Source organism: Plectrocnemia conspersa, unplaced genomic scaffold, assembly GCF_051122295.1.
Source record: "Plectrocnemia conspersa isolate PC_06_02 unplaced genomic scaffold, ASM5112229v1 ptg000010l, whole genome shotgun sequence".
Taxonomy (NCBI): Eukaryota; Metazoa; Arthropoda; class Insecta; order Trichoptera; family Polycentropodidae; genus Plectrocnemia; species Plectrocnemia conspersa.
The window spans coordinates 18,675,765-18,701,610 of record NW_028277174.1 but is presented as its reverse complement, the minus strand read 5'-3'; the positions used below and the strand labels follow the sequence as shown (position 1 = coordinate 18,701,610).

General features: G+C 30.8%; 1 protein-coding gene and 2 long non-coding RNA genes across 3 annotated transcripts; 2 read left to right on the top strand and 1 right to left on the bottom strand.

The window, feature by feature from the left end:
• Window positions 1-2,452: 2,452 nt before the first annotated feature.
• On the top strand, window positions 2,453-3,888 carry LOC148230815 (uncharacterized). The gene is made up of 2 exons (XR_015810961.1): window positions 2,453-2,834; window positions 2,872-3,888. It is a non-coding gene; the product is annotated as an uncharacterized LOC148230815 (long non-coding RNA).
• Window positions 3,889-12,175: 8,287 nt separating this feature from the next.
• On the top strand, window positions 12,176-14,990 carry LOC148230814 (uncharacterized). The gene is made up of 2 exons (XR_015810956.1): window positions 12,176-13,005; window positions 13,038-14,990. It is a non-coding gene; the product is annotated as an uncharacterized LOC148230814 (long non-coding RNA).
• A 2,601-nt stretch (window positions 14,991-17,591) lies between these two features.
• Window positions 17,592-25,175, bottom strand: LOC148230813 (uncharacterized). Its single transcript, XM_088194430.1, has one exon. It carries the CDS (start codon window positions 18,881-18,883, stop codon window positions 18,134-18,136), a length of 750 nt encoding a protein of 249 aa, XP_088050556.1. The 5' UTR covers window positions 18,884-25,175; the 3' UTR covers window positions 17,592-18,133.
• Window positions 25,176-25,846: the final 671 nt, after the last annotated feature.

The following is a 25,846-nucleotide window of genomic DNA, read 5'->3' as shown; positions in this document are numbered from 1 at the left end:
TTTTTTAATTCTTTTGAAATTATAATTTTAAAATATATTTTTTTTATGATTAATTTGATATTTAATTCTATTATATTTAACATTATTAACATAAAATTAATTTATGCTCTGATAATATAATTAAAATTTAGGTTATTTCATGTTTTGATTTCAAATATATCAGCGTAATATTATTATACATCAAAAAGTATTTATTTAATATGATGAATAAATTCAGCATTGACTACTGTTAGCAATAATGCAGCAAATTCTTCAGAAGCATAATACGGTTAATAACATTAATGTGCAACATTATATACTAGATACATAAATGATACATTCTTCGTCCATTATCTTGTCAATTGGGATAAATAAAAGAGCTGCAGATAATATTATCTCTTGAATTATTTTTAAAGTTATTTTTAATAAGTAAAATAGTTGCATTAATTAATAAAGTAAAAGCTATAAAAACGTAATCGTTTTTTGATTGTGTGGCCATGATTAGCAATACTACATTTGTTGTCTTGTGAAAGCTACATGTTTCTCACAAGAATAAATAAAATTTATAATTGCATATGAATGGACGGTTTTATGTGTAGCATCTTTCGCGTTTTTCTTAGGTATCTTGATTGCGTAATAAAAGGGACATAAATATTACATTACATTCACGCACAAAGTATTATATTACACACGCACACATCCTTGGCGTGTGCTCCACTCCGGCGGCCGGAATAAATCAAATATTAAGTCTGAAGTTGGTGCTTACGAGCTCGCAGCACAATAAGAAGGAAGCGCGAGGAGGAAGTATAAGTGGGTGAAAATATGAAAAGAATCGTGCGAGGCGGCGTTATTTGCGTTTATTGCGGATTTCCACAGCAGAACGAGCGAGACAGGGCCGGATTACGGGCGGGATATCAAATTTATGAGCGAGCGCTCGGTGACTCTTCTCCGTCGTCCTTCTCCTTCGTTCTTAACAGCCGCGCTGTGCCATGTCATGCCTTCAAACCTTCAAAAGGATGACTGATAACGCTCTGGCTCGATTGCACATTGTGCCGAAAGAGCTGTGTGTGTATCCTCCGCGACGATCGTCGTTATTGTCCTTCACTTCTGTAGACTTCATAGCACCATTATATATTCAAATAAAACGCGCCTGTATTTTAAAGAAATAAATTAAAGTGGCAACGTGCTTTATCGCACAGATTTCATAGTCGATTTGGGTGTGCAAGATTAAGCTAATTGCGGATTCTATTAACATTTTTTTATTTGTTAATTTTAAAATGTGTATTCATGGACAAACAGACTACTGACAAGAGTGATCCAACTTTAGTTTATAAAAAATGTTTTTTAAAAATATATATTTAAGGATATCTTTGATTATAAAAAAAGTTCATAAACTGAAGTTGGATCACGTTTTACATACAAATAAAATAAATAGAAAATAATTTACCAATAATTTAATAAGGCAACTATATGCGCTTGAAAACATATAAATTCTATCCGACAGTGTGCTGAAAAGTCTGAAAGTTTTGCAGGACTTATAGAGATTTTTAACACTTTTGATTTTCCTTAAAAGCGTTAGTAATTAGGTAGGGCTTAAAAACGAAGTTTTAGTTAGTGGCTTAAATAAGTGCTTTCTTAAAAATATACACCAATCTGAATTTAGAGATTTGTATTCCAGTGTGCTATGTAGAAATTTCATTATAAAGCAGAGACGTAATTTGCTACCCCTTGAATATGACTAGAAAAATGCATGCCATTTAATTTAATACTATGTGTCTTAATGAAATCGAAATATAAAAAAGCTGAAATGCCGCCCCTGATTCTAAACCGAAAATTTTCGTTTTATCTCTCAAAGAAAATCTAAAAAAAAACAGTCTCTAATCTATCACGAAAATATTTTTTAAAATATGTTATTTTAGGAAAATCATTCAAGAATACTTTTTCACCGGTAAATATATATTTTTATTAGTGAAAATAGATTTTTTTTGACTGATTTTTCCATACGTAGTTAGATACATATTTTAAACCCAAATTTTACCTGATCGAAGTTCTGAAACTAAGTATAGTTTAAGAACTTTTATTAGGTCAAGTCCAAAGTACAATCTAAGCGAACTCATCTCTCATGGGAAAATTAGCGGAAGAAGAAGTACAGACAGATGCTGCATTTCGCATATTGCTCCATAGTTTGTCACTATGTTATAAAAATATGATAGCTATCCTTACTAATATTAGAGTATTGATATGAGAGTATTGGTTAAAGTATATTTAAACCGAATTTTGGTCAATAGGAGGGCGCAAAAACAATTATCACTTCTCAGAAGTCAAAAATTCACGTCAAAAGCAATAAAATCGTGTTGGCGGCGCCGCAGTGGGAACGCTCGGTAACGAGCGTTCCCACTGCGACGGCGACGGCACGATTTTATTGCTTTTGACGTGAATTTTTGACTTTTGAGAAGAGATAATTGTTTTTTGCGCTCTCCTATTGGACAAAATTCGGTTTAGATGTTCTTAAAATCATTGTTTCTGATTGGGTACAATCGTAAAATAATCCTCAATGTTAAAGTAAGAACATAACTACGCATGAGGAATTTAAATTTAATACAAAAATTGCAATTCTGTCTGGAAAAACAGATACCAACATTATATCGTGGATTGAGGGTTCATGTTCAAGAGTTTTTAATTGTATTTAGTAAAACGTAGTGCTGTCATAAATATGCTATTTAAAAAAAGCTGATTGCAAATAGCTAATCGCGGCAATTTAAGAACATTTCTGATCAAAGTAAGAGCTGAAATTAAAAAAAATGATAATTCCGCATTCGGTTCATCCTTTTTTGATGGTATTTGTATTCTTTGATGTTAATATCGAACGTATATCCGCATCATGTGCTTTAGAGCTAATAGTAGGGTCGTTAAACCAAACTTGGCATTATTATAATTAATCATGAAATGAATAGCTCTCGAACTGACTGTGTTAACGCAAATTGGGTATAGTTTTAATGGCACAATTCTAGGTGTTATAGAGAAAAGGGAAGCCGATCTGCTAAAGACAGAAGGTACGGGACCTCTCTGTGAGGCAGACACTCTGGGGACCAATCGGCTAAGGGCAGCTCCTGCGAACTAAGACGAATCAGCTTCGACTTTTGTCTCCTCTGGTGTAACTTTTGGGAAACAGAATAAGTCCATTTTTTTATTAATGAGTTATCCCTCATCTCGCTGTTTCTTTTTTCCATCTATGTAATAATTGTTGAACGCCTTATTGGGACACGATATGTACTTCTTTAAGATGCTGATAATTTTTTACACTACTGCATAATTACCAGCATTAACTTTGTATTCTAAGTATCGTTCGCAAGAACAGTAGTATTATGTAAATTTTCAATTAGTCTTTTCAAATCGTGCTGATTCTTATAGAATAAAATATAGACATTGCATCGTCTCTTCTTTTTCTACATTTATTTGTATGGACCGCAAGTATATTTATTAAATAAGTAAAAAACAGCTGTATTTTTTAGTAAATATTCACAAAATTATAGCTCGTTAACGTTTTTAGTTTTAAATTTAGCTTAAAAGCAAAGTTGTATTCGAAATTGTAAGTCGCTAAATATAAATCGCATCATCTACAAAAACAAAGCTTAAATGTTTCAATACAGTATTAGTTTTTTATGTATTTTTTAAAACAGATTATTGTCTTTAAAAGTGAATTTATTTAATACTTTTTTAATTAAAAATTAATGATTATTATGATGATTTTTTTTAATTATTTGTAAATTCAATCAATAACAACATATGAGAATTGGCATGTGAAACTATATTCTAAATCTGTAAGAGCTGATTCTTATGTGCATTTAGATATGGATTATTTAAAAAGACATATTAATAAAAGTCCGCTTAAATTGGTATTCGAGAAAATAACTATATTATTATCTAATACAACTTATACAATATATAACGAAATACACCTTTCTTTTACACTGGGAGGATTATCTGAATTGATCAATGTTAAGCTTAGGTTTTTATAATATTTCACATTCTTTCTATTTATTGGTTGTATTATGATATAAAAATATATAAAAAATAAGTGCTGATACATACAATGAAAAATTCACACCGTTTTGGTTAGGTTTTTTTTATTTTTTATTAGTAAAATTGCGTCGACGATAAGCCATAATTAAAGTTCGAGTTGAAATATTTTCTCCGATTAAAAAGGCGATTAGCCAACGCTGAAGCGAACCAAGTTTTTGGCAAAATTTACGTTTAAAACCTGGCACTTATTAATCGATCTCGGCGCAAAGTCCCACGTTAAGTTGTGATATTACTTTCACTTTACGGCCATAAAGTCATATTTCATTCCGACGTCAAATTAAATACAGCCGAAGCTTTACAGTCGCAAAGGGCGTCGATACGTGCGAAAATACGGGAATATGATGACACTCTGAGGACAATTCTCTTTATCGTTTCCAGCTGAAACGCCTTTACAACGTAACATATTTAACCGAGCACCGTTGTGCGTTGATATAATATTTATGATCGCATACCCAACACGCGCGAGAGCGAGAGAACAAAGTTTATTTCTGCGAAACTTTCACCTTTTGCCGAGTCTGACCTTAAGCCACAAAAATATAACGCGAGATATTTTTTTTATATATTTTTTAAAAATATGCGATTCCTGAATAGATTATCTACATCTTACGCGTTGAAAATAAACCCGTATATAAAAATACATTTGCATTTTAGGTGTTAGCTATTTATAATTAGCACCAGATAGTGTCAGTGGAATTTATAAATTTGCGTATTTCCGTTTTATATGTAAATATACAGGTGGCTTACAAATATGTTCATAAAATATGTTATAATTATTATTACAAACTTACTACAATAGAACTTTGCTTTATTAGCATAATTTGTTCCGGAAAAGTTCTTGTATTTTAAAACACTTGTATATCAAAGCAGATTTCTCCATAATAAATAATGAAAAGCTGATTCTTTCCAAAACCCGAAAAAATATTCATATAAATTGATAAATACAAATTACAAGTATATTTTTTAATCTTTAAATTTATTGTAAAATATTTTAATTAAATTTATTTATTATTAATGTAGAAATTACCTTAGTCAATCACTGCATACTTAATACAATCTTTTTATTTCGTGGATATAAACCTGTCCAATGACAATTGCTTTTGCATCCTTTTGAATATTTTGCAAAAATGTGACATTACATTGTCATTGAATAGATTCATGGTTCTCACAGATTCTGGTTCGTTTTTAATTTCTTGAAAAATAAAAATTCTCATTTTCACGATTATCTTAAATTTTTGTGAAAGAATATTATTAAATAAAAAAAATGTAATATACATATAGTATGTGATATTAATAAAATATGTATAAAATATCTTCACTGTTTATTTTTGCAATAGTTTATTGTCAATATTTAAGCATTTAAATTAAATTATGCATAGTAATTAAAATATAAAAAAACTTGCAAAATGGTTAAGCATTTATCATTTATTAAAACATATTTTTAGATGCAATATCTAACACTATCCTCAAAAAGCTTTCTAAAAAGCACATATCATCTAAAGTAGTACACTCTTATTCTATATTTATTTGGAAACTTGATGAAAAAAAAAACTGTGTAGATAGCCCCCATACATTTTTGCAATCTGCTGATTCCCATACAATTCTTAACCACCCTTTTTTATGCAGCAGTATAAAAACTGCAGCGGCTGTAAAACAATAAAAAAATTATAAATTTAATTTTTAACAAAAATAAAGCAAAAAAAATAAAATTTTTGATTTCGCATTTTTGTCGAACAATTATTAGAGATAATAGGGAAAATATGGAAAAAATCTTAAACCTCAAAGTATCTCTGCAAGTATTCTTAAACAGGAAAGATAATTCATTTTGAGTTTATTCTCCGCAGCAAAATATATTATTTTTATAAAATAAACAGTTCATTGCCACGATAAGGATAATGGCTAATAAAAAATGTTTTACTATAAATATGTATTTCATACATCTATTTCATTTTGTTTATTAATAAATTATTACTGTTTCTTATAAAAAATCTCATATTAAATATATAATAAATTAATATATATTGATTTGATGTTAACACAATGTATATATGTGTATTAAGAATAGCCTACAATATATATTTAGAATAAATACTCCGTAATGAAATTAATGCTGAAATTATGATTATATTACAGCTGTTAAAACCTGTATTTTATAAATATACTGAGTTATGTGAAGTTCACATGAAAATATAATGAAACGTTAATTTGATTACGTACAAATTGTTATGATAAAATATAATTTAATACGTTACACCAAATTACATTATCGCTAATAAATTATATTGTTAATTATGAATTTAAAAATTTACGAGTTTAATCTTAATCAATGTGATAAAAAAGGTGTTTGTTATTATAAAAATGGTGTTTAGTACAATTTTTATTTTGTTTAATTTTGTAGTGAACTTCCTTCCTTTAACAATCCATCGGCAAAGGGCGTCATTGTTGGAAAAACTCATGTGAAGTAACGTATCGTTTTCTTTGACGCAAATTGGCTGCATCCTGCCACTGTATAGGTAAAACCGTTTCTTTAAAATTTACTCGGTGTGTATATTGGCAGTGAAGCTCAAACTTTTAATAAATTTTCTATTAAGTACAAAAAAAATATATTTAAATAATAATAAAACATAATTTGCATTATGATGTACTTGCACAATTGTTTATTTAGATTGTATGTGTATATTATTATTAAATAAAGTTTAATTTCCCGAGCCACTGTTGAGAAATCCCTGGAGCAAAACACGTCAACTAACTGAATGCATCCAAGTGTGAGCTCTCCCGCAGGAAATTGTTAAGTACAGAAATGGACTCTGGAACGACTTTTTTGTTGTTTTGCATTCGCAATACTTTAAGGCAGTTTGAGCACTAAAAATGTAGATTGAAGTTATTTTTCATTTAACCCTTAGCTACCATTATATATTTTGTTTTTAAAATAAAATTATGTTTTAAGTAATATACACATAATTAAAATTATATATATGTGTTTAAAAAATGCATCAATTTCTATTTAATAAATAATGGTATGTATCATATTTCATGGACGTTGGAATATTATTAAAGCTCTCAGTTAGCGTATTATTTATATAATGAATAACAAAGTGTGTGTATGTGTGACATGTACGCCTTTGAAAGAAGCTTTTCTTATCCAATGTAAATCTTGTCTTCAGAAATGCTTATCAGATATATATAATTTAATGCAAATCCCAATCGTATACAAATGTATCGTATCAGGTGAGATACGTGACATTTGAAAAGTGCGCACATTTTGCGCAGACGTCGATTATTGATATCTGTACGTTTCTTGTTTGAGTAAAGTCTAATAAATATTACAATAAAAAATAATCTTACAAATATTTATCAATAAATAGTATTTTTAGATATTTACCACAGTGTGTTAAACAAGTCAGATTTTTTATATTATATAATAGTACGATATAATTGCCTATTTGTAGAATAATATGTTACATTAGAGAACTTAATATGAGCTGTAAATACAAAAAATATGTAACTGATTGCTGGATATATATTTGGTTATGTATAGAAAACTGTTATTGACTTAAATTACATTTTTATCAGTAACTGAAATTAAATTGAAGGGTCAACATAGTTATACAATTTAAAATAAAACGAATATAAAACTACGATCAGGAAGCTCAGTTATCAAACAGAAAATTTCATTCACAGAAATAGATTGAATCATCGTCAATTCAAAGCTTCTATTGGAACGATTGAAACCGAGTATTAATAGCGTATGTTATTTTTAGATTAAAAAAACATACTTTAAATTAATAATAAATTCCAAATATTCTTAACACACGAATTTAATTTACAGTATATTGCATTAAATGACATGCATTTTTCTGGCCAAATTCAAGTAGAGAAGCAAATGCTCCCACCTGCCTCACTCCTTAAATAACGTCCTTGCTTAGAATTTACGGCGAAAGCAATAAAATCGTGCCGTAACCGTTGTAGTAGTATATGCTTTCGCAGCCTGAATTGCCATTTTTGTATTTAAATTTATAGTTATGTTCTTCGTGTAACATTAAAAATTTGCGATTTTTTTTAAAAAGGGTTCAGAACCAAATCAAAGGCGTTGATTTAAGGAACAACTAAACCGAATTTTTCACCAATAAGAGAGCGCAAAAACAATTATCCCTTTTCAGAAGTCAAAAGTCCACGTCAAAAGCAATAAAATCGTGCCGTCGCCGTCACAGTGAATTCCCATTGCGACGGCACTGACGTGATTTTATTACTTTTGACGTGAATTTTTGACTTCTGAGAAGAAATAATTGTTTTTGCGCCCTGCTCTTTCTGTAAAGAGAGTGAATCAAAATGCGAATACTGTGAAATACTTTTACGTAATCAGTATATAATATATATTTCCAGTTAATACTTTCCGCATGTATATAGTTAATGAAGAGCAAAAGACAAATGGATCCCTGTGGTACTTTAGAATAAGCATATACTAATCGGTGCGACGATTTCCATAGCTTACATACTGATTTAATTGACTCGAAAGAAAGCTTATAGGTTCGTTCTAGAACTAATGAGTAGTTCATGACAAACTTTGTCAAATGTTTTTTAAAAATCAACCTGGATTTTAGAATCAAAGGATTTTGTCACCGTGTGAAGCTAGTAACCGTAGAACGACGTGGACGAAACCCGTGTTGTTAGTCTTTTAGCGCTTGCTGACTGTGAACAAAATTTGTTTTTACCCTCTCTTCTAAAAAAATATTTTTGTGAAAATGTTTTTCATATAAGGTCTTCTAAAATATTAATAATTATAACTAAATAAAAATTATTAATAATAAGGTCTTCTCGAATAATTATAATTATTAATAAATAAAAAAGAATAAAAATATGTATCAAATTAAGAATTCATTAAACTTTGAAATCACTCAAAAATATTATCATTTAAAAAACTAATATGTACACCCTTAAGGGTGGCTAAACTGCAACTGATGCTATAATAGCTCTTCATGCCTTGTCTTTTCTGGCAATTATTTTGGATATCATGAACTAGACGAGATATCAGATTCTTTCGACCTTGGACACATGAGAGTTCATCTGAATTCGCATTGACTTTTACGACCCACATAAACGTTTTTTAGGTCTAAATAAGATCAACTTTCTGCTTCAAAAAATTTTATTAAAATTCAAGTATCATTCATGACTCACGTGTAAATTGTTAGGGATGAATTTTCAGTCGTTTATATTTTTAAAAACATATCGAAGCTAATTTGATTCAAATTTACTATTTAATTTACATAAATAAAAATGTAGATATTATTATAAAAAAACTATTTATAAAGTTATAGAATTACAGTTATAAATACTGTCCATAATTGAAGTAAAAAAATGATATCGTTAAATTATTTACGTTCCCTTCGACCCTCGGCGATTTCGCGAAACTTAAAATGGCGTGATTGAATTCCGACAAAGCCTTTTTAATGGCGGCCCGTCGAATACGCGCCGTTTGAACCAAGGGGACAGGGAGACGGGTCGGCAGAGACCCCGCGAACATTATCCGGCGAGGTCCGAAGTTACACAAATAAAAATTCATAATGAATAATGAATTCGTTTCGGCCATTTGTTTGCCTTTACGTTTGAGTTGCGAAAGTTTTGCGAAAATCATTTTTCATGCAAAATTTATGAGCGCGAATCTCTCGCCGCAGGGGGCAACTTGCAAAGGCGAGCTTTCACGTGGAACAGTGGTGGGGGCTGGAAATTACTTTAATAATACTTTATTACGTATTATATATTATACGCGTGTGGTATTTCAAAAACAAACTTTGTTATGTAAAGCAGTTATTTAGAACATATTTAAAGCCGCGATAATGCTGCGTGCTACTCGCGAGATGAGAGGAAAAATCGCGAATACCCCGCGGATCAATTATGAACTTTGCCGGAATCAGAAAGTATTACAAAAGAGCTTTTAAGACACTTTCGCGAATCGCTTACAATTTATTTTCAAAATAATAACTTGAATCCGAATTCAATTAAAGTCTTAGGGTCGCCGTTGTAAATTTGACTTTTTTGGGACTTGAAAGCCTTCGACGACTTCGATTGAGTACATTTTGACACAAAAGCGTTTTACATAAATTTCATTATGAAATCCTATGCTTAAGTTACGCTGAATTCTCTGACAAATATTTTTTTGTAATAGAGTACGCACTTAGTACGTGATCCCATATATCACCCTCGAATAAAAAGTTAGTATCTAATAATTTATGACTCAAAAGCCTCGAGCTCTCTTGTTTTTAAATTTATGTTTAGTTTATTTTTATTTTGACTACATTTCAAATTATAAACTTTTTTCAAATATTATCAAAAATGTGAGGTAAAAGTTTTCATGAACATATGTAATAAATTAATAGTATTACATGGCAAAGTAACCTAACTTTCATAACATAGAATATTTAAAAAAAAAATTTATAAAATTGTCACAAATTAAATCGCCTTTAAAATATTGAATATTTTAATTTTATTTATTATATATTTTTAAAATACTACGTTAAAAAAATTTCGGCAGTTTATGTATTTTTTTAATTTTTGTAACAATTGCTGTGTATATACAATAGTAACGTCACTTACTTTTAGGCTGTAATCTAGTGTTGCTATTATGAATCAAACAAATCTTAGTAAATAAATGATTGTCTATTTGATATTATAAAAAAATAAAATATTATAGTTAGAATCATTAAATAACAATAGTGATGTAAGGGTCCTATATGTACAACGAGTATACCTAGAACTTTCTCCGAAGGCAACTTCATAATAATTAATGCGGATATTTTCTTAATTGTACAATCAAAAACTTTAAATGGTTGCCTATATCAAAAAACGATTAGTGACGCCGTGCGACTAATGATTTGATCCCTAATCTACTCCCAAAACTGCCACCAAGTTTTGCAATTAAGGCGGAAGGGACATCCCCATAGAAACGTAATTCCACCCACGGGTGTCGCTAGACCTTTCAGAGCTTTTTCAATATCAGCCCCTATGTACACTGTACGTATATAAAATAAATACAAATATTTGCTTCATAAAAAGTTTCTCATGGTGAATTTAATCTATTAGACTCTTAAATAATATGTCACATTTTTCTATGAAAAATATTCTTTGTCTTTTAAGTATATTAAATAGTAATAACAATTTTTTAAGATAATATAGTATATATATATATATATATATATATATATATATATATATATATATATATATATATATATATATATAATGTATGTATTGATTAATAACATGTCTTTCAATAAACAAATAGTATTTGAAATGCAAATGTATGTGCAAACTAATCTGCAATGACCGATTCGCTGGATGAATTTACGATTCTCGTCTGTTCATTCTAGAAAATAACTTTTTTGTTCCTTCCAGAATCATTTCACGTTGTGATAAAATATAGTAATTTTGTGGGTCAAATTATGCACTTGTGAATGTGCCCAATTATTATACCCATAGCCACATTTTATGTAAAAATAACAATATTAGATGTGAATTTTTTAAAAATATTTTACTGTTACTTTTCTTAACTAAATTAAATTAGCTTCGCTGTTAGTTGAACCAGATTTTCAAGCACTTTCTTTTAATAAATTATATACTAGGAATAAAATTCAATTATAGTTTTAAGCTCCCGATCGTAGTCGCAAATGGGGGGTGGGGTTTGTCGGAATAATGAAGCACAGTTTGTTGTTCGAATCGCGTGAGATTCGATCCGTTCGATCGAATCTAGCCAAAGCTACCGTTTCGGCACTAAGAGGTCTCGTTACCTTGCAATTACCAAAATCCACAAGTGGCGGTATGGGTGAGACGAAAATACATACGTACCCACACCACAGCAACGTTTTGCGATAAGGTTTTTATACCCTGTAATCATTTTCGGTTCAAACGCCACTTGGCTAAGCCACGAATTTCAATTTCGCCGATTTGCATATCACAGTGGCACGTACGACGGCGTTTCCGCTTTGGAAATGTGAGGAAGAAAAAATTATACAGACACACACGCGCGTTTATACGTTTAAATATACTGCACGTGAGTATGTGTGTGTGTGTGTGTGTGCATATATGTAATATAGATATCTCGTATCCACTTTTCGAGAATCTCTTAAGCCAAACGAATTTTGTAACGCGCGTGCCCGGTGGCAAATCTCCAAAATTATTATTGACATCGATGTCTAAAAATTGTAAATTTAATAGCCTAACAAATAAACTAACGTATATAAGGATAACAATCAATGGTGGAACTACGTGGTGTCAGCCACGATGAAAAAAAAAATATATTCACACTATGCTCAAATTGAATCTATAATCTTTAAGATAATCCCAAGATAAATGTGTTTTATAAATAGAAGCAACAAATCTTTTTTAATGTTAATTTTTATTTTAATGATTCAAAATGTAAGTTCCTTAAAAAATAACCTTGTCCCACGTCTCGGTAATTTTTTAGCGTAAAAATTCGATAGACCCCTTATCACATTGTCTATCTAGAAAGTGCTGCATCGTTCAAAATAAATGGTAGTCGAAAGGAGCAAAGTCTGAAGAATAAGGTGGATGACATAAAACCTTTCAGCAAAAATTTTTGATGTTATCGATTCGTTACATGGGGACGCATATTGTCTTGTTGTAAGACTCATCGATTTCTGTTGACAAGTGCAGACCTATTTTCTACTTTCATATGCAAAGGACCCAGCTGATCACCATTGACAGTTTAATGGTTTTAGAAGCTCTATAACTCATGATGGAATTGATATTGTGGGAAAAAAATGTTGCGATAACCTAGAAATTTGACACATTAACTGCAAATTTTATTGCTCCATAATAAAAAAGTTGTTTTAACAAACATATTTAGTTCTTTATAGTAACGCAAATAAGGCATGCAATTTAGTTGCGAAAATTATAGAAAAATATTTGTTTCAGTAAATCCTCGTATATTATGTAATAAATGATACTGCATTTTTGATAATTAGGTATTACATTAAAAAGTGTGATTTGATTTTTTCTTGCTGAAAAATTGTGCATTTTAATACTTTTCATAAACCTCAAGTTTGCCGAACACTGATTTAATTTATTAAAACCATTTTTCTTGTGCAAAAAATTTACCTAGTTTATTATATAGTACAGATATTCATACACATGATCTTTAATATCCATAGATAACGTAGTTTTGTTGTTAAAATACCTGTTATTTTTATTTTTTTTATATTAATTGAAAAAAGCATTTTTATTAAAAATTAAAAGTTTGCATATTTACATAAAGCTGATTAAAATCAAAAACCTTTCTTTAAATTGATTCAAAATTTCTACCTGAAATATTAAAAAGTTAATTTTCTGTAGCTATGCTATTCAATACGACTATTTGATTTTAAAAATAGGTTTTTATTGTCCTTAGTAAATCAGAATAACGACACCATTATTTTGTCTAATTATGCCAGTTAAAAAAAAACTATGGCTAGTTACCCAGTACATGCTTGAATAATATCATTTATATGTATAAATTGAGCAGAAATAATGATTCACTTTTTTCATGTATTATACAATCACTGTAAATTTACCTGTGTTTGTATTACGCGCTATTTAAAAACATTGATTCCTAGAAGTAATATTTTCATATTATTGTTTTTATATATGGGATTAATGTAGCTGTGTAAAGGAGTATAATTATTTTTATTGTATAATGAAAATGCTAATATATTAAGATAACCTTTAAAAAAAAACTGTAATTATGAATGCTTATTTTTCATACCAACAGTAATCAGCTGTAATGCTGGCATTTCATTTTTTATAAAAGCAATGTTCAATGATGGGTTTATTTTGATTAAATTTCTCTCTTAATTCGTCGCTTACAGCCACAATTTTACCCAGAAAGAGAATGAAAAAATAATCGTTTGTGCCAACTTTGCACCCAATTTGTAACAAATCTGTTTTAGTTGATTAAATCAACACAGTTAACTATAGATTGAGAGATCAATTTCTAAATTTGCATGTGGTTAGTTGAACAGTAGTGAGATGATTTTAGAACTCTTTACCATATAATACATTGCATATTTGTTGATCAACAAAAATACCTTTCTTCAACGTGGCGTCAAAAAATCAGGGAAATTTTGACGTGTAATATTAAAATGTAAATCCATTTTTACCTAACGCTTTTACGATTTTTTTATAAGAACAAGTTTTATGTGCGATATTAATGAAACTCTTAGGTAATATATTCCTCTTTTAATGCTCATGCATTGCTGATATTCTATAAACATAAAAATCTGCATTGACGCAAAAACTTTTAAGCTATAATACAGCCATAATATTTTCATTTAAAACTATTTTATCATCGAATATAAAAAGGCATGTATTGTATAATTCTTTCATATTGAAAAACTGTCCTAAAATTGCATTAAAAAAAATAAAAAACTGAGGTTTTCATTTATTTATTTTTAAATAAGAGATCATTGTTGATGTGTAAATTCTATTGTATCGTTTGTGCGCCAAAACCTATGATGGTTGCTTTGATTAATTAAGTACATTAAGCTTATTTTGTTATATTGAATACGGTTTCTTTTTTCGTCGTAATTTTTATCGTTAACATTGACATAGGAGCAATAGTGGAGTAGGAACTAAAACGTCAGCTATTTAAAAATACAGTGTTTGCCTTTACTTAAAAAATCTTTAAAATCAAGTGATATGGAATGAGCAAACTGTTATAGATCTTTTTTCTGTAACCACAATTCGGTCCGCGTGCTGGGAATAGATTTAACATTTTTTAATCCTAGTTAAATCAATAGGTAATTTGAAAGCAAAGCAAACGATTTCAAAAGATTTACTATACCTTCATCTAGTACTTTTTTCTACTCTCAACGCGTATAAATCCATGTTTTTTGAATAACAAGTACACTTTGCGAAATAGCAAATATTTTATATAATAAAAAGTTAAGAGAAAAATAGTAACAGTATGGTGTATTTTAAAGACTTGTGCAGTTATATGTTATTAAGTTTTTATTATAATAAATTGAAATTATATTTTTTTTAAATATAGAACGGGCTAAGGATTAATTGGAGAAAAATATGAGGCTTGTGAACAAGGTTCTCAAAAGATTATTTACCAGCAGGTACTTTGTGAAATATATCTCAAACTATCACGTGTTATTGAACCCGTTGTGTTCACAGTGAACCTAAATGTCGTCAGTTGCGTATCTTTTTTATCATAAATGGAAGCTGAATATCCTTAGTTGCTCTACCATACAGCAGTTCAATGGCTCAGTTATGGTAATGTTTAGTTGAATTTTTTTAAAACAAGAAGAAGAATTGATTTTTTTCTAAAGAAAAAACCCGCCTTTAGCTATTATTATCGAATACTAAATGGCTTTGGATATTCTGTCTGTGCTGCAAATATCATAGAATTTCTTTATGAATTTGACTTAAAAGTACAATCAAAACAGTGCTCATATATAAAACTAACATTGCGGTTATCTTTCGACGACAAATGGCATTGATTGAGTCATTAAAATAAATATTTTTTTTTTACAAAAAATTGCGGCGGATTAATTTTTTTGTGCTCAAACTGCAGTCCTAGCAGCGATTTTTGTTTCTTGATACAAGTGCAAAATATTTTTTAATTTTTAAAAATCCATTTTCACTTTACCTTAAATTAAAAGTGATTAATCAGCAAAAATATTATATGCTTAAAGACAAATTCTAAGAAAACATTTTTTATAGTCCTCTAAATGTGTTTTTCAGGTGACGATACAGTCAATTAGGATCATAAGTTTGGAAATATATTTGTATTATGCATTAAATATGTAAAAATACATTTTTAAATATGTACAAAAAATGATAATTACAGATGACCATTTATAATAAATTTTGATGGTAAAAAGTGACGAATAAGAACCCTAGTGTGATAAAATGCTATATTAAATAAAGCTTATTACTAAAGATCAAGTGCGTACGGTGAGATACATTCTCTTTCGCTCGCTCGCGTGTTAAGCGACGAGAGTGAGCGAGAGATAAGGGTGTGCGTTACTTGCGTTCTGCACGCCTACTTCTTCTTGCTCACTCGTCACTTAGCACGCGAGCGAGCGAAAAGGAATGTATCTCACCGTACGTGCCTGCTAAAGATACGCATTTTGAACAATTTGCGATAAATGCCAAAATTCATAATAAATTGGAATAAATAAAATACGCGGAGAGATACTTAAATTGTAAATTATAAAGCAAATTACGTTTTTTTAAATTAAATTTTGCTTTTTGGCCACTTAAGCTTAAAATATTTCTGATCCGGATTTTCAGCCTTTTAAAAAAAAGTTTGTCAACCGTTGGTCTAAATGGTCTTGGTATTGAAATATTTATTATTTCACATATGAAATTGACTTTAATGTTCTTAAGAGAAAATATTTTTTTTAAATTATTTAACACAAAAAAATTAGCATTCTAAATTTGTAGTGTCCTCTGAAAAATACTAAACATCAGGTATTTTCATGTTCCAAATAAGATTAAATACTTCGTCAATATTATGATTAATAAATGTATATATAATATAAATATATTTTTATTCAGTAATAAATGTATTTTTATTAAATTACAGAATGTGTTTTACTATCCTCTAATGTTTGAAATTTTCAATTTTGAAGTCTTTAATACAAGTTTTATTAATCTAAATTCAACGTTTACAAATTACCATTATTTTCCCATGCTTTCTCTTATTGTTAATGTAAACGTGTGTCGAGTAAATAGCGCGCCCCGGTGGCACGCGTGTCTTTGTACGCAAATAGGGGTGTGTGTGCAGGGCTTGCCCCATTTTCCCTGGTTGAAATAATAATGTTCCCAGAGATTAGCCAAAGGACTTGAAGAGCAAAGTAAGCGTGTTGAGCACGCCTCGCTACCACTTTACCGAGCACGAGCACGCGATGCAGTAGCCACTCGTGCAACTAAGCCACTTTGTGGTCCCGATGCAGAAATACGTGGGGGTCAGCCGACCAATAAAACATAAAACCTCTTGACTTTCTTTAAAATCCATACATAGATTAGTACAATAGAATCTGTAAATAATTTATTTAAAAAAATCATGTACGAGCGAATACAAAAATTAAATTAAAAAAAGCGCAAGCAGCATTCATTCTTATTTTCTAATATTTTTCTAAGTTTCTAATATTTGCCACTTTTGTCTTAATTTTATCATAAGATTATAGAATTTTCAAAGATTTTGTGATATCCACAAATAAAATAAGCTGGATAAATAAGGGTCTGGTAGTTATTTGTATAAAATAGAGCTCTTCATAATGTACTACATTTTACTTCTCAAAATATCTAACAAAAATAGTTAAGTAAAAGGTTATGCTTAGGAATTTAAAATAAATACTGCTAAATAGCAGTATTATTAGTATATTTTTTTTACATATAGAAATACAGTCAAATATTACGTAGAATATTTATAATAAGATATAAAACTACTTATTCAAGTTCTGAGCTTAGTATGAAAAAGTCATGCTGCAGAAAATACTATTAAAGATTTTATAAACGTAGGTGGAATCATCTTGAATGCTTTTAGTTGTTTTTTTACCTTTTATCTTTAATTTAAAATTTTTGAGCTCTTTATTAATATATTTTTTACTTTTTTTTTACCAATAATCAAATATGACTTTGAGAGTGCTATGTATATGTTTGTATGTTTCAATAGATATGTAGTCAGAAGTAGGCCAAAATTAAGATCTAACATTTAAGTTATGCAGTTTTTAAAGAAAAGCCACGAAATTCTTTAAAAATTTACTTATATTCTATTTGCATTAACACAGTCAGTTCGAGAGTTATCCATTTCATCATTATTCACAATTGAGAAAGAGATGGCAAGTCAAAAATACTGAGCTTGTTTTGGCATTTTATTCTAAAATGTTTAATCTAATTTATTAAATTCATTAGATTTATAAGATATTAGTCAATATAAAGTATTTTTAATTAAACAATTTATCTTTTTTTTAATGTATATATATTTACAAAAATATTAGGATACAATAACAATCAAATGAACAAAATCAAACATAACAATAACAACGGAGTGACGCGCATATCTTTGGGTTTAGTGTCCCTTCTTGTATCCCCACTTTTTGTGGTCCTCGTGACCTCCCTTCTTGCCGAAGTCAGAGTGATGAGACCAATGATCGTCATGTCCTCCAGCTCCCTTGTGTCCTTTGTGATCGTGGTGGTGGGATCCCTTCTCATGATGACCTTTCTTGCCCTTTTCGCCATGATGGTGAGCGCTCTTGTGGTGACCTCCCTTGTGCGATCCTCCCTTCTTGTGTCCATGCGACTCATGGAATCCTCCGTGTTTTTCGTGATGTCCAGCATCATGGTGTTCATCGAAGAATTTCTTATTTTTCTTGAATTCGTCTAATTTGTGGATCTCATGCTTGCCTTTGGTCGAGTGTCCCTTTTTGTAAGATCCTTTCTCGTCGTAACTGTGTCCCTTCTTTCCCTTTTCTCCCTTGTGGTGTTCGCCGAAGTATCCTCCTTCATCATGATGAGACTTCTTATGACCGCCGTGATCGGAATATTGTCCTTTATGGCCTTCTTTATCGTGATGGCCCTTTGATCCTTTCTCGTGATGGTGGTGTCCTTTGTAACCCTTGTCACCTTTATCTCCGTGACTCGAGTGATGATCGGCATGGTGCTCCTTTCCACCGCCCTTCTTCCAGTGGTGACCATGGCTAGCGGCTACTTCTTGATCGGCTTCACGCTTATCTCTCGAGATCTCTCTAGTAGATACAGCCACGAACAAAACAGCAGCAAGTAAGAAAATAGGCAAAACTCCTCTAGGAAGGATCGCCATTTTGATAAACTACTAATGTATTTATACACTTGGTAAATGTGTTTCTTCCAGAGAAGCTGTCGTATGACTGATACTTGGAAAGACAACGAACTGCCTTTTTATACTAATATCAATTTACTGTCGAACTTTTTAGTTCTATTGTTCTTAGGCAATACTTTTGAGATTACAGATTTGCTTTCGTATCCGACACCCGCAATCTCAATCGTTCTACCGTGAAGTCAGAGCATATCGTAAAAAATAGATGTATTATGGAACGTTCAATGGGCACGTCGATTGACCAACTTTTGATTTTTTCGTTGCCATGTTGCCCAGCGCAATCGGTGGACCATTTTATAGTTATAAAAAGTTATGGACTCGCTGATTTGCAACCGCGCCGTTGCTTTTTGGCTGCATAGATCGCTAACCGTGTGAAATATCGCAATTGCATGCAAAATTTGTTGGTTTGTAATAATGCAATTGAACGAATTTTCAATGCTAAACGATAAATTATTGCACAAAAGTTTTTTCATTTACACTAATAAAAAATCACGTCTACTGAGTTGAAAATTATACAATAATTACTTAGAGAGCTACTACATACCGAATACTATAATAATTCAATTTATTCGATACAACTCATAACATAAAGATAAAGTTAGATCTTTCCATATGTCGTTCAGTCATATGTATTTCTCACGGTAAGTGATTTACTTTATAAATGTTACCGTTATATAACTTGCCTATATAATGCAAAGGTGAATCGATAATATTTTCTTAAGATTGTTTTCATCGAAAAAATAATTTAATTATAAGAAAATATCTTTCATCACATATGTTTTTGGTGATTAAAAAAAACTTTTTTGAGTAGCTTTAATTATAAATAATTCATCATTATATTTTATCACATTTCATAATCTATTTTTATGGAATGTGATTTGTTTGTCACATTTTTATGAAATGTGTAAATCACAGATCCCTAGCGTGATTATTTCCGTGTCTATAAATGAGAATGAAGTCAAAAAAAGGTTATGCATGAACAATTATGAAAAAAACTTTTTTATCATTATTATTCTCAATGCTATCCAATATAAGCTTCCACAATTGAACAAAATGTACATAGATAAATGGCAGAATTTGTCTCGACTTTTGTACAAATAAGTCTAGATCTTCATCTATAATAGACAGCTGTCCCTTCTCGTTTATTTTTAGTCATGTCTTTCGTACATCTGTGCTGTTGTGCGTGTATTGAATGAAATTTGCATTTGGCACAGGAAACAAAAAGAGGGAAATGCGTCACCCGCACGAAAAAAAGTAGTAGATTGAATAAAATCATCATAAAAGCCTTCATCATAGAATCGCGGCGGACAAGATAAAAGGGCGAAGGTCTCGCGAGTGGATATTGCGCCAACTTTGCAGCCGTAAAATGTATTGAAAGCCTTGAAACGAGGCTGGGGTGGCCAATAAAGCTTTGCCCAAACCGCTTGTGTGTTGAACTTGAAGTTTTCAAACTAAATTAACTTGGGGATAGCTGGATAGCTTTGAACCGACGCGACGCCGACGTCACGTGTTACGAGTACATACATGCGTACTAGGAACACTTAGGTTTTATTAGGTCCACACTGCTCTCTGGTAGCGCTTCCTAACCACTTTTTACTTACACGCTTCATTCTGGTCGAAATTTAATTAATACACTCGGCGGAGCGGGATAAGATCGAATCTGAAGCCGCGGTGGGTTTGTAGATTAATGTTTGGGGTTTAGCTTTCAATAGTGTTTAGGCGTAACACGTGTTTGGGGGATAGTTTGTTCGGCGTTAATTAATATTTACCCACAGAATTAATTAATTAAAGAAAAAATATTCATGTCCCACTTAAATCACAGAAGCAAAATAAAAATAAAACAAAACTTTGGTCTAAAAGGTTTGCCACCATTGCGGCCTTTAGACCAAAAGTAGTGCGTTAAAAATAAAATTTTAATTGTAATATATAAACCAATTATATTACACATTTAATAATTATGGCACATCTTTTTATTGAGGAATCGTTTGTTTAAATAAGTATTTTCTAACGTAATAATAACGCACATGTCGCTGTTTATACAATAAAAATATCGATTTTTGGAGGCTATGAGGTCCGAATATATACAAATTAAAATATCTCTAATAATCAAATTTATTATGATAAAATCTTGTTACTGCGTCGTAAAAATCTCATAGTCACCTCGAAGCTTGAATGTAATCACTTAGATCTACCAGATCTAACGGCCGAAGCAAAATCTGACGCTTCGGACTTCGAAGGTCGTCTAAGTCGATTCAGTGTGGCTCTAATTAATTCTAGTTTGAGATGAACTCTCGTTTATCTTAAGTCCAAAACGAGGTTCTAGTTTTGAGAGCAGAATCAAAGTAAAGAATAATGACAGTGTTGTGACTTATGTATGATCGGGAAAATATAAGGTGATCAATCCCTTAATGTTTTCTTAATAATGTAGCGATAAATTAATAATGGATTTAGCAGACTAAAGTCCATTTTTACCTCGGGACCAGATTTTATTCCAGACTACATTCTGAAAGGATGCAAGTCTGGTATTTTACAGCCTCTAAAATTTATATTTAATTTAATTTTGAGATCCTCTTGTTTTCCAGAATTGTGGAAATGTTCAAAAGTCACTCCGATTCATAAAAAGGGTCCCAAATCTCAGATTGACAATTACAGACCAATAGCTTTGATCTCATCACCTGCAAAATTATTTGAAATTGTTTTGCATAAATACATTTTTAATCATTGCAGGTGTATGCTTCTCAACCAACAACATGGTTTTCGTAAATCTCGATCCACTGTCACTAATCTAATGGTTTTGTCTAACTATGTTTCAAAATCATTGGACTCTGGTGTACAAGTCGACGTCGTATACCCAGATTTTGAAAAAGCATTTGATAAAGTTAACCATGCTTTACTTGTAAAAAAGTTATCTAATTTCGGGTTTTCTGAAGATCTCATAAATCTATTCTCAAATTACTTGACCAATAGATATCAATTCGTCAAGTATAATAACTCTTTTTCAGAACGATATAAGACCCCTACTGGAGTACCTCAAGGATCCAATTTGGGTCCATTGTTGTTTTTATTGTTCATTAATGACATAGAAACAGCAATAGAGCATTCAGATTTTTTATTATATGCAGATGACTTGAAAATTTACAAGAAAATGCATTCGATTTCTGATTCCCTCGACCTACAGGAGGATCTCAACTCTATATGGAAATGGGCTTGCTATAACCAATTGCCTTTCAGTGTAAAGAAATGTCACACAATTTCATTTTAAAGGTCATTAACGCCGGCAAAATATTCATACCATCTAGGCGGATATTTTCTGGAAAGGTTTTCTTCAACTAAGGATTTAGGAGTGACTTTCGAAGAACGTTGGAAATTTAGCCAGCACATTGCAGAGACTCATAGCAAATCCTTAAAAATGCTCGGTTTTATCTTGAGAAATGCGCGTTACTTCAGGAATACTTTAGTATTGCGCACTCTTTATGATACTCTAGTCCGCAGCATACTAGAAGCTAGCTCCATCATTTGGATCCCAGGCGTAATGAATCAATGTAATGAATTGAAGCTGGAAAAAGTACAACGTAAATTTCTTCGATATTTATACTTGAAGGAATACGGGTATTATCCGTTCTTGTTTCCCAGTGATTTTATTTTGGGAGCCCTGGGATACGTTTCTTTGTCGACTCGCAGAAGTGTTTATGTAATTAAACACTTCTGGAAATTGCTCAAGGGCATCGTAGACAATCCTTCAGTGCTCGAGCAGCTTCAAATGTGGGCTCCTGAAGGTGGTTATAGTTCTCGGTCGCGTCCACTATTCTTGCCTGTTAAGTCTAGAACTGGAGCACTTGCCAACTCTTCTCTGGCCAAGGCTATTTATCTGCTCAATTCTGTCCATAGAAATATTGACATTTTCTCTTGCACATATGGAGTTTTGGTTCAGTTCGTATGGGACAATGCACACCTGTTGAGGTGATTTGTGTCTGTTGTTTTGTCTTGTTTATATTTTTATGTATTATGATGTATTAGTACTTTTGACTATCGTGACGCATTGGGTTTGCCTGTCAGGTCACGATGGTTATAATTTTAATAAATAAATAAATCAGATCTTTGTTTTATCAAACAAATATATTCATATACAAATATTTTCTATACCAGGTGTTACGAACCTTTTTATTTCTGAAAGCCGCATTAATTTAACTGATTCAACATAAAGCCGCACTCACACTCAAGAAAACAATGACACCCCTCCTCCTAAAATGAATATTTATAAAATCTGTTAGTTATAAATTCATATTTATTGTTAAAAAACAGAATACTGAAAATCACAGGAATGTTATACATATTAATGTACGGAACATTTTGTAACCAATCCAATTTAATCTTATTTTTGTCTTAATTTTTAAACTCCCTCTCAACAAGATATCAACAAGAAACATAGTATAGAAACATGTACAATTTAATAACTCAGCTTTTCTTTCACATGTAATTTTATCAATGCATAATAAAACGTGCTGCAACTAGTATAATATTTTAAATTAAATGTATATCATTAAGTTTTATATTGATTAGTGAAACAGTTAATTATTTTTTTTAAATTTGACAAATAGAAGTTTAGTGTTTTAAGGGGTTTTTTATATATAAAAAATACAAAAAGGTTAAAATAATATAAAATAAATATCAATTACCCTTGTTAGTTATAAATAACAACACACATTTATCACTGCCGTCTTGATTTGTTCTTTTTAAGACTGAGGTTGAATAAAAATCACTTTAAGTCAAAGACCATATATATGCATACTCAATAAATCACATTTATATACAGATTTTTAAAATTCATCTGCGAGTTTGAAATCACGTTTTCAATGAATCTTCAATAAAATACGCCGTTATGTTCCAGTGGTTAAATTACGTTGTAATAAGGCAGAGCAATCATGCAGCCAGTTCTCTCTCGCTTCAGCCGACACCCTCCACGAGCCTCCCTTGACCTTTTGAATTATTCATAGAGTGTCGCGGCTAATCGCTCCCAATACGTAAAGCCCTCCTCCACGTAGCAATATAAAATGGCCCGCTTGTCGTATCACCCTAATTGCCCACTGATGTCTTGCAAGAACGGATCGGCTCCTAGTTTCGACAAACTTCAATCTACGCCGTCCGAAAGTTTTTGTCCAAACTTTGTCCCATGGGTCACAAAAAATACCGCTACAGACTTGCTTCAATCACGAAGAGTAACTTTACTATGCGTTAATATTTAATTCGATCAATCACTTTGAAATAATTGCCACTAAATTAATGATAAAAAAGTGTAAAAAAATATTATTAAGATATTAAAAAATGTATTATATACATCACTTAAAAATATATAAAACAATAATAATAAAGTGCCTTGACACAAATGTGTGTTCACAGTCATCCAGGGTTTAGATCTTTCAGGATTGTCACGGTGTGGCTCAAAATGCGTAGTCTAGGGTTGGTCGTCGAAAGTAGCTCGGGTGGATTTAAGTTGAAATTTGAACTCGTCGATCTTTAGTCAAGTATTTGAACCCGAATGAATATTCTGATGATATATGCATTATTTAGAACATTGGAACTATCATGCTCTCGTACCCATAAAATGATTCGTAAAAAATAGTGCGTGTATATTAATACCCGTGTATATATAAATAAATACATAAAAAAAAATTTAAATGTATTTAAAAAAAAATACTGTTAACTCTTTTACGAGTATCCGAATGCATTGCAGCTGTTTTTTTATTATTTATTTGATTTTTACGATCGTGTAACTATAACTTGGCGTACCCACGAGTCCCCTGGAGTACCCGTAACAAGACGAGGGAGGAGAAGTTTCTGGGGCTCATTCTTCTTAAGGGGCCCGACTCTGAAAATAATCATAGCAATGATACATATATAAAAAACATAGAAACCGACCCCAAATAATGAATCTAAACTAAGGACCTAGAAATTGGGTGCTTTTGAAGGTAATGTTCCGCTCCGTTTATTTCTTGTACGTATAAAAAGAGCTGAAGGAACTTATACCTGAAATACATCAAACAACTGTAGTTTAGCCACTGTATTTTCAAAATAAACATTATTATTCAAAGGGACAGACTTTAGTTTTTTGACGCGACTCCGTTTGTGCTAAAATTTGCTTACAAATTATTGTTGAACGTTTAAAAAATATTAGATGAGAGAAAATATTCAACGAATGTAAATTAGTAGCAGTAAATTTATGTAAAATAATTTATTGTCTATACAAATATACTTAATAAAAAAATAATTATTAGCTTATGAGATAAGCCTTAAGCAATAATAAAGGATCAGTACATCATAACATTCTGTGAATTTCGGTCGTAGTAGATACGGCCTATAAACATTCTATTCAAAAATGTTTTTCGAAGACGTAAAAATATTTTTTTGTTGATATGGAGCGTCTTATTGTCTCGCATTTAAGAATATGCATTTTAATAACCAACTTTAGGTTAAGGCTCTACATTTTCCTGTCACAAATGACACCCCTGTTTTTTGGGGAAGTTAGGTTTTTGTGAAGAAATTTTATGTACGATATTATATTTAACATTTTAAATTTATGGTACACTTAGAGGTTCGGTTGAGTAGCAGATCGAAAAAGTAGCTAATGTTTGTCGGTTAACTGTTAGCAAATGGATAATAAATATAAATCAGAAAATACTTTTTTTTAAACAAAATAAAGGAGTATGAATTTAGGAGCGGCACAAGTCGCTCCAAAACGATAAAAACTATTCTAGACACAAGCTAAAGATATCGCAAAATCCATAACCCCAATATATTTTAGATAACATGTTTTTAAAATATTTTTTTTGTCATTATTTCTTTCCAAGAAAATTTTTAATGATCTGTCGAATCCAATTTGAGGAATAAAAAAATCGTGGAAACGCTTAAAGTCGTTCGCTTACAGCTTTG

What these genes read in the sequence shown, in the direction of transcription:
- LOC148230813 (XM_088194430.1), bottom strand. Translation starts at nt 18,883, where the DNA reads ATGGCGATCCTTCCTAGAGGAGTTTTGCCTATTTTCTTACTTGCTGCT.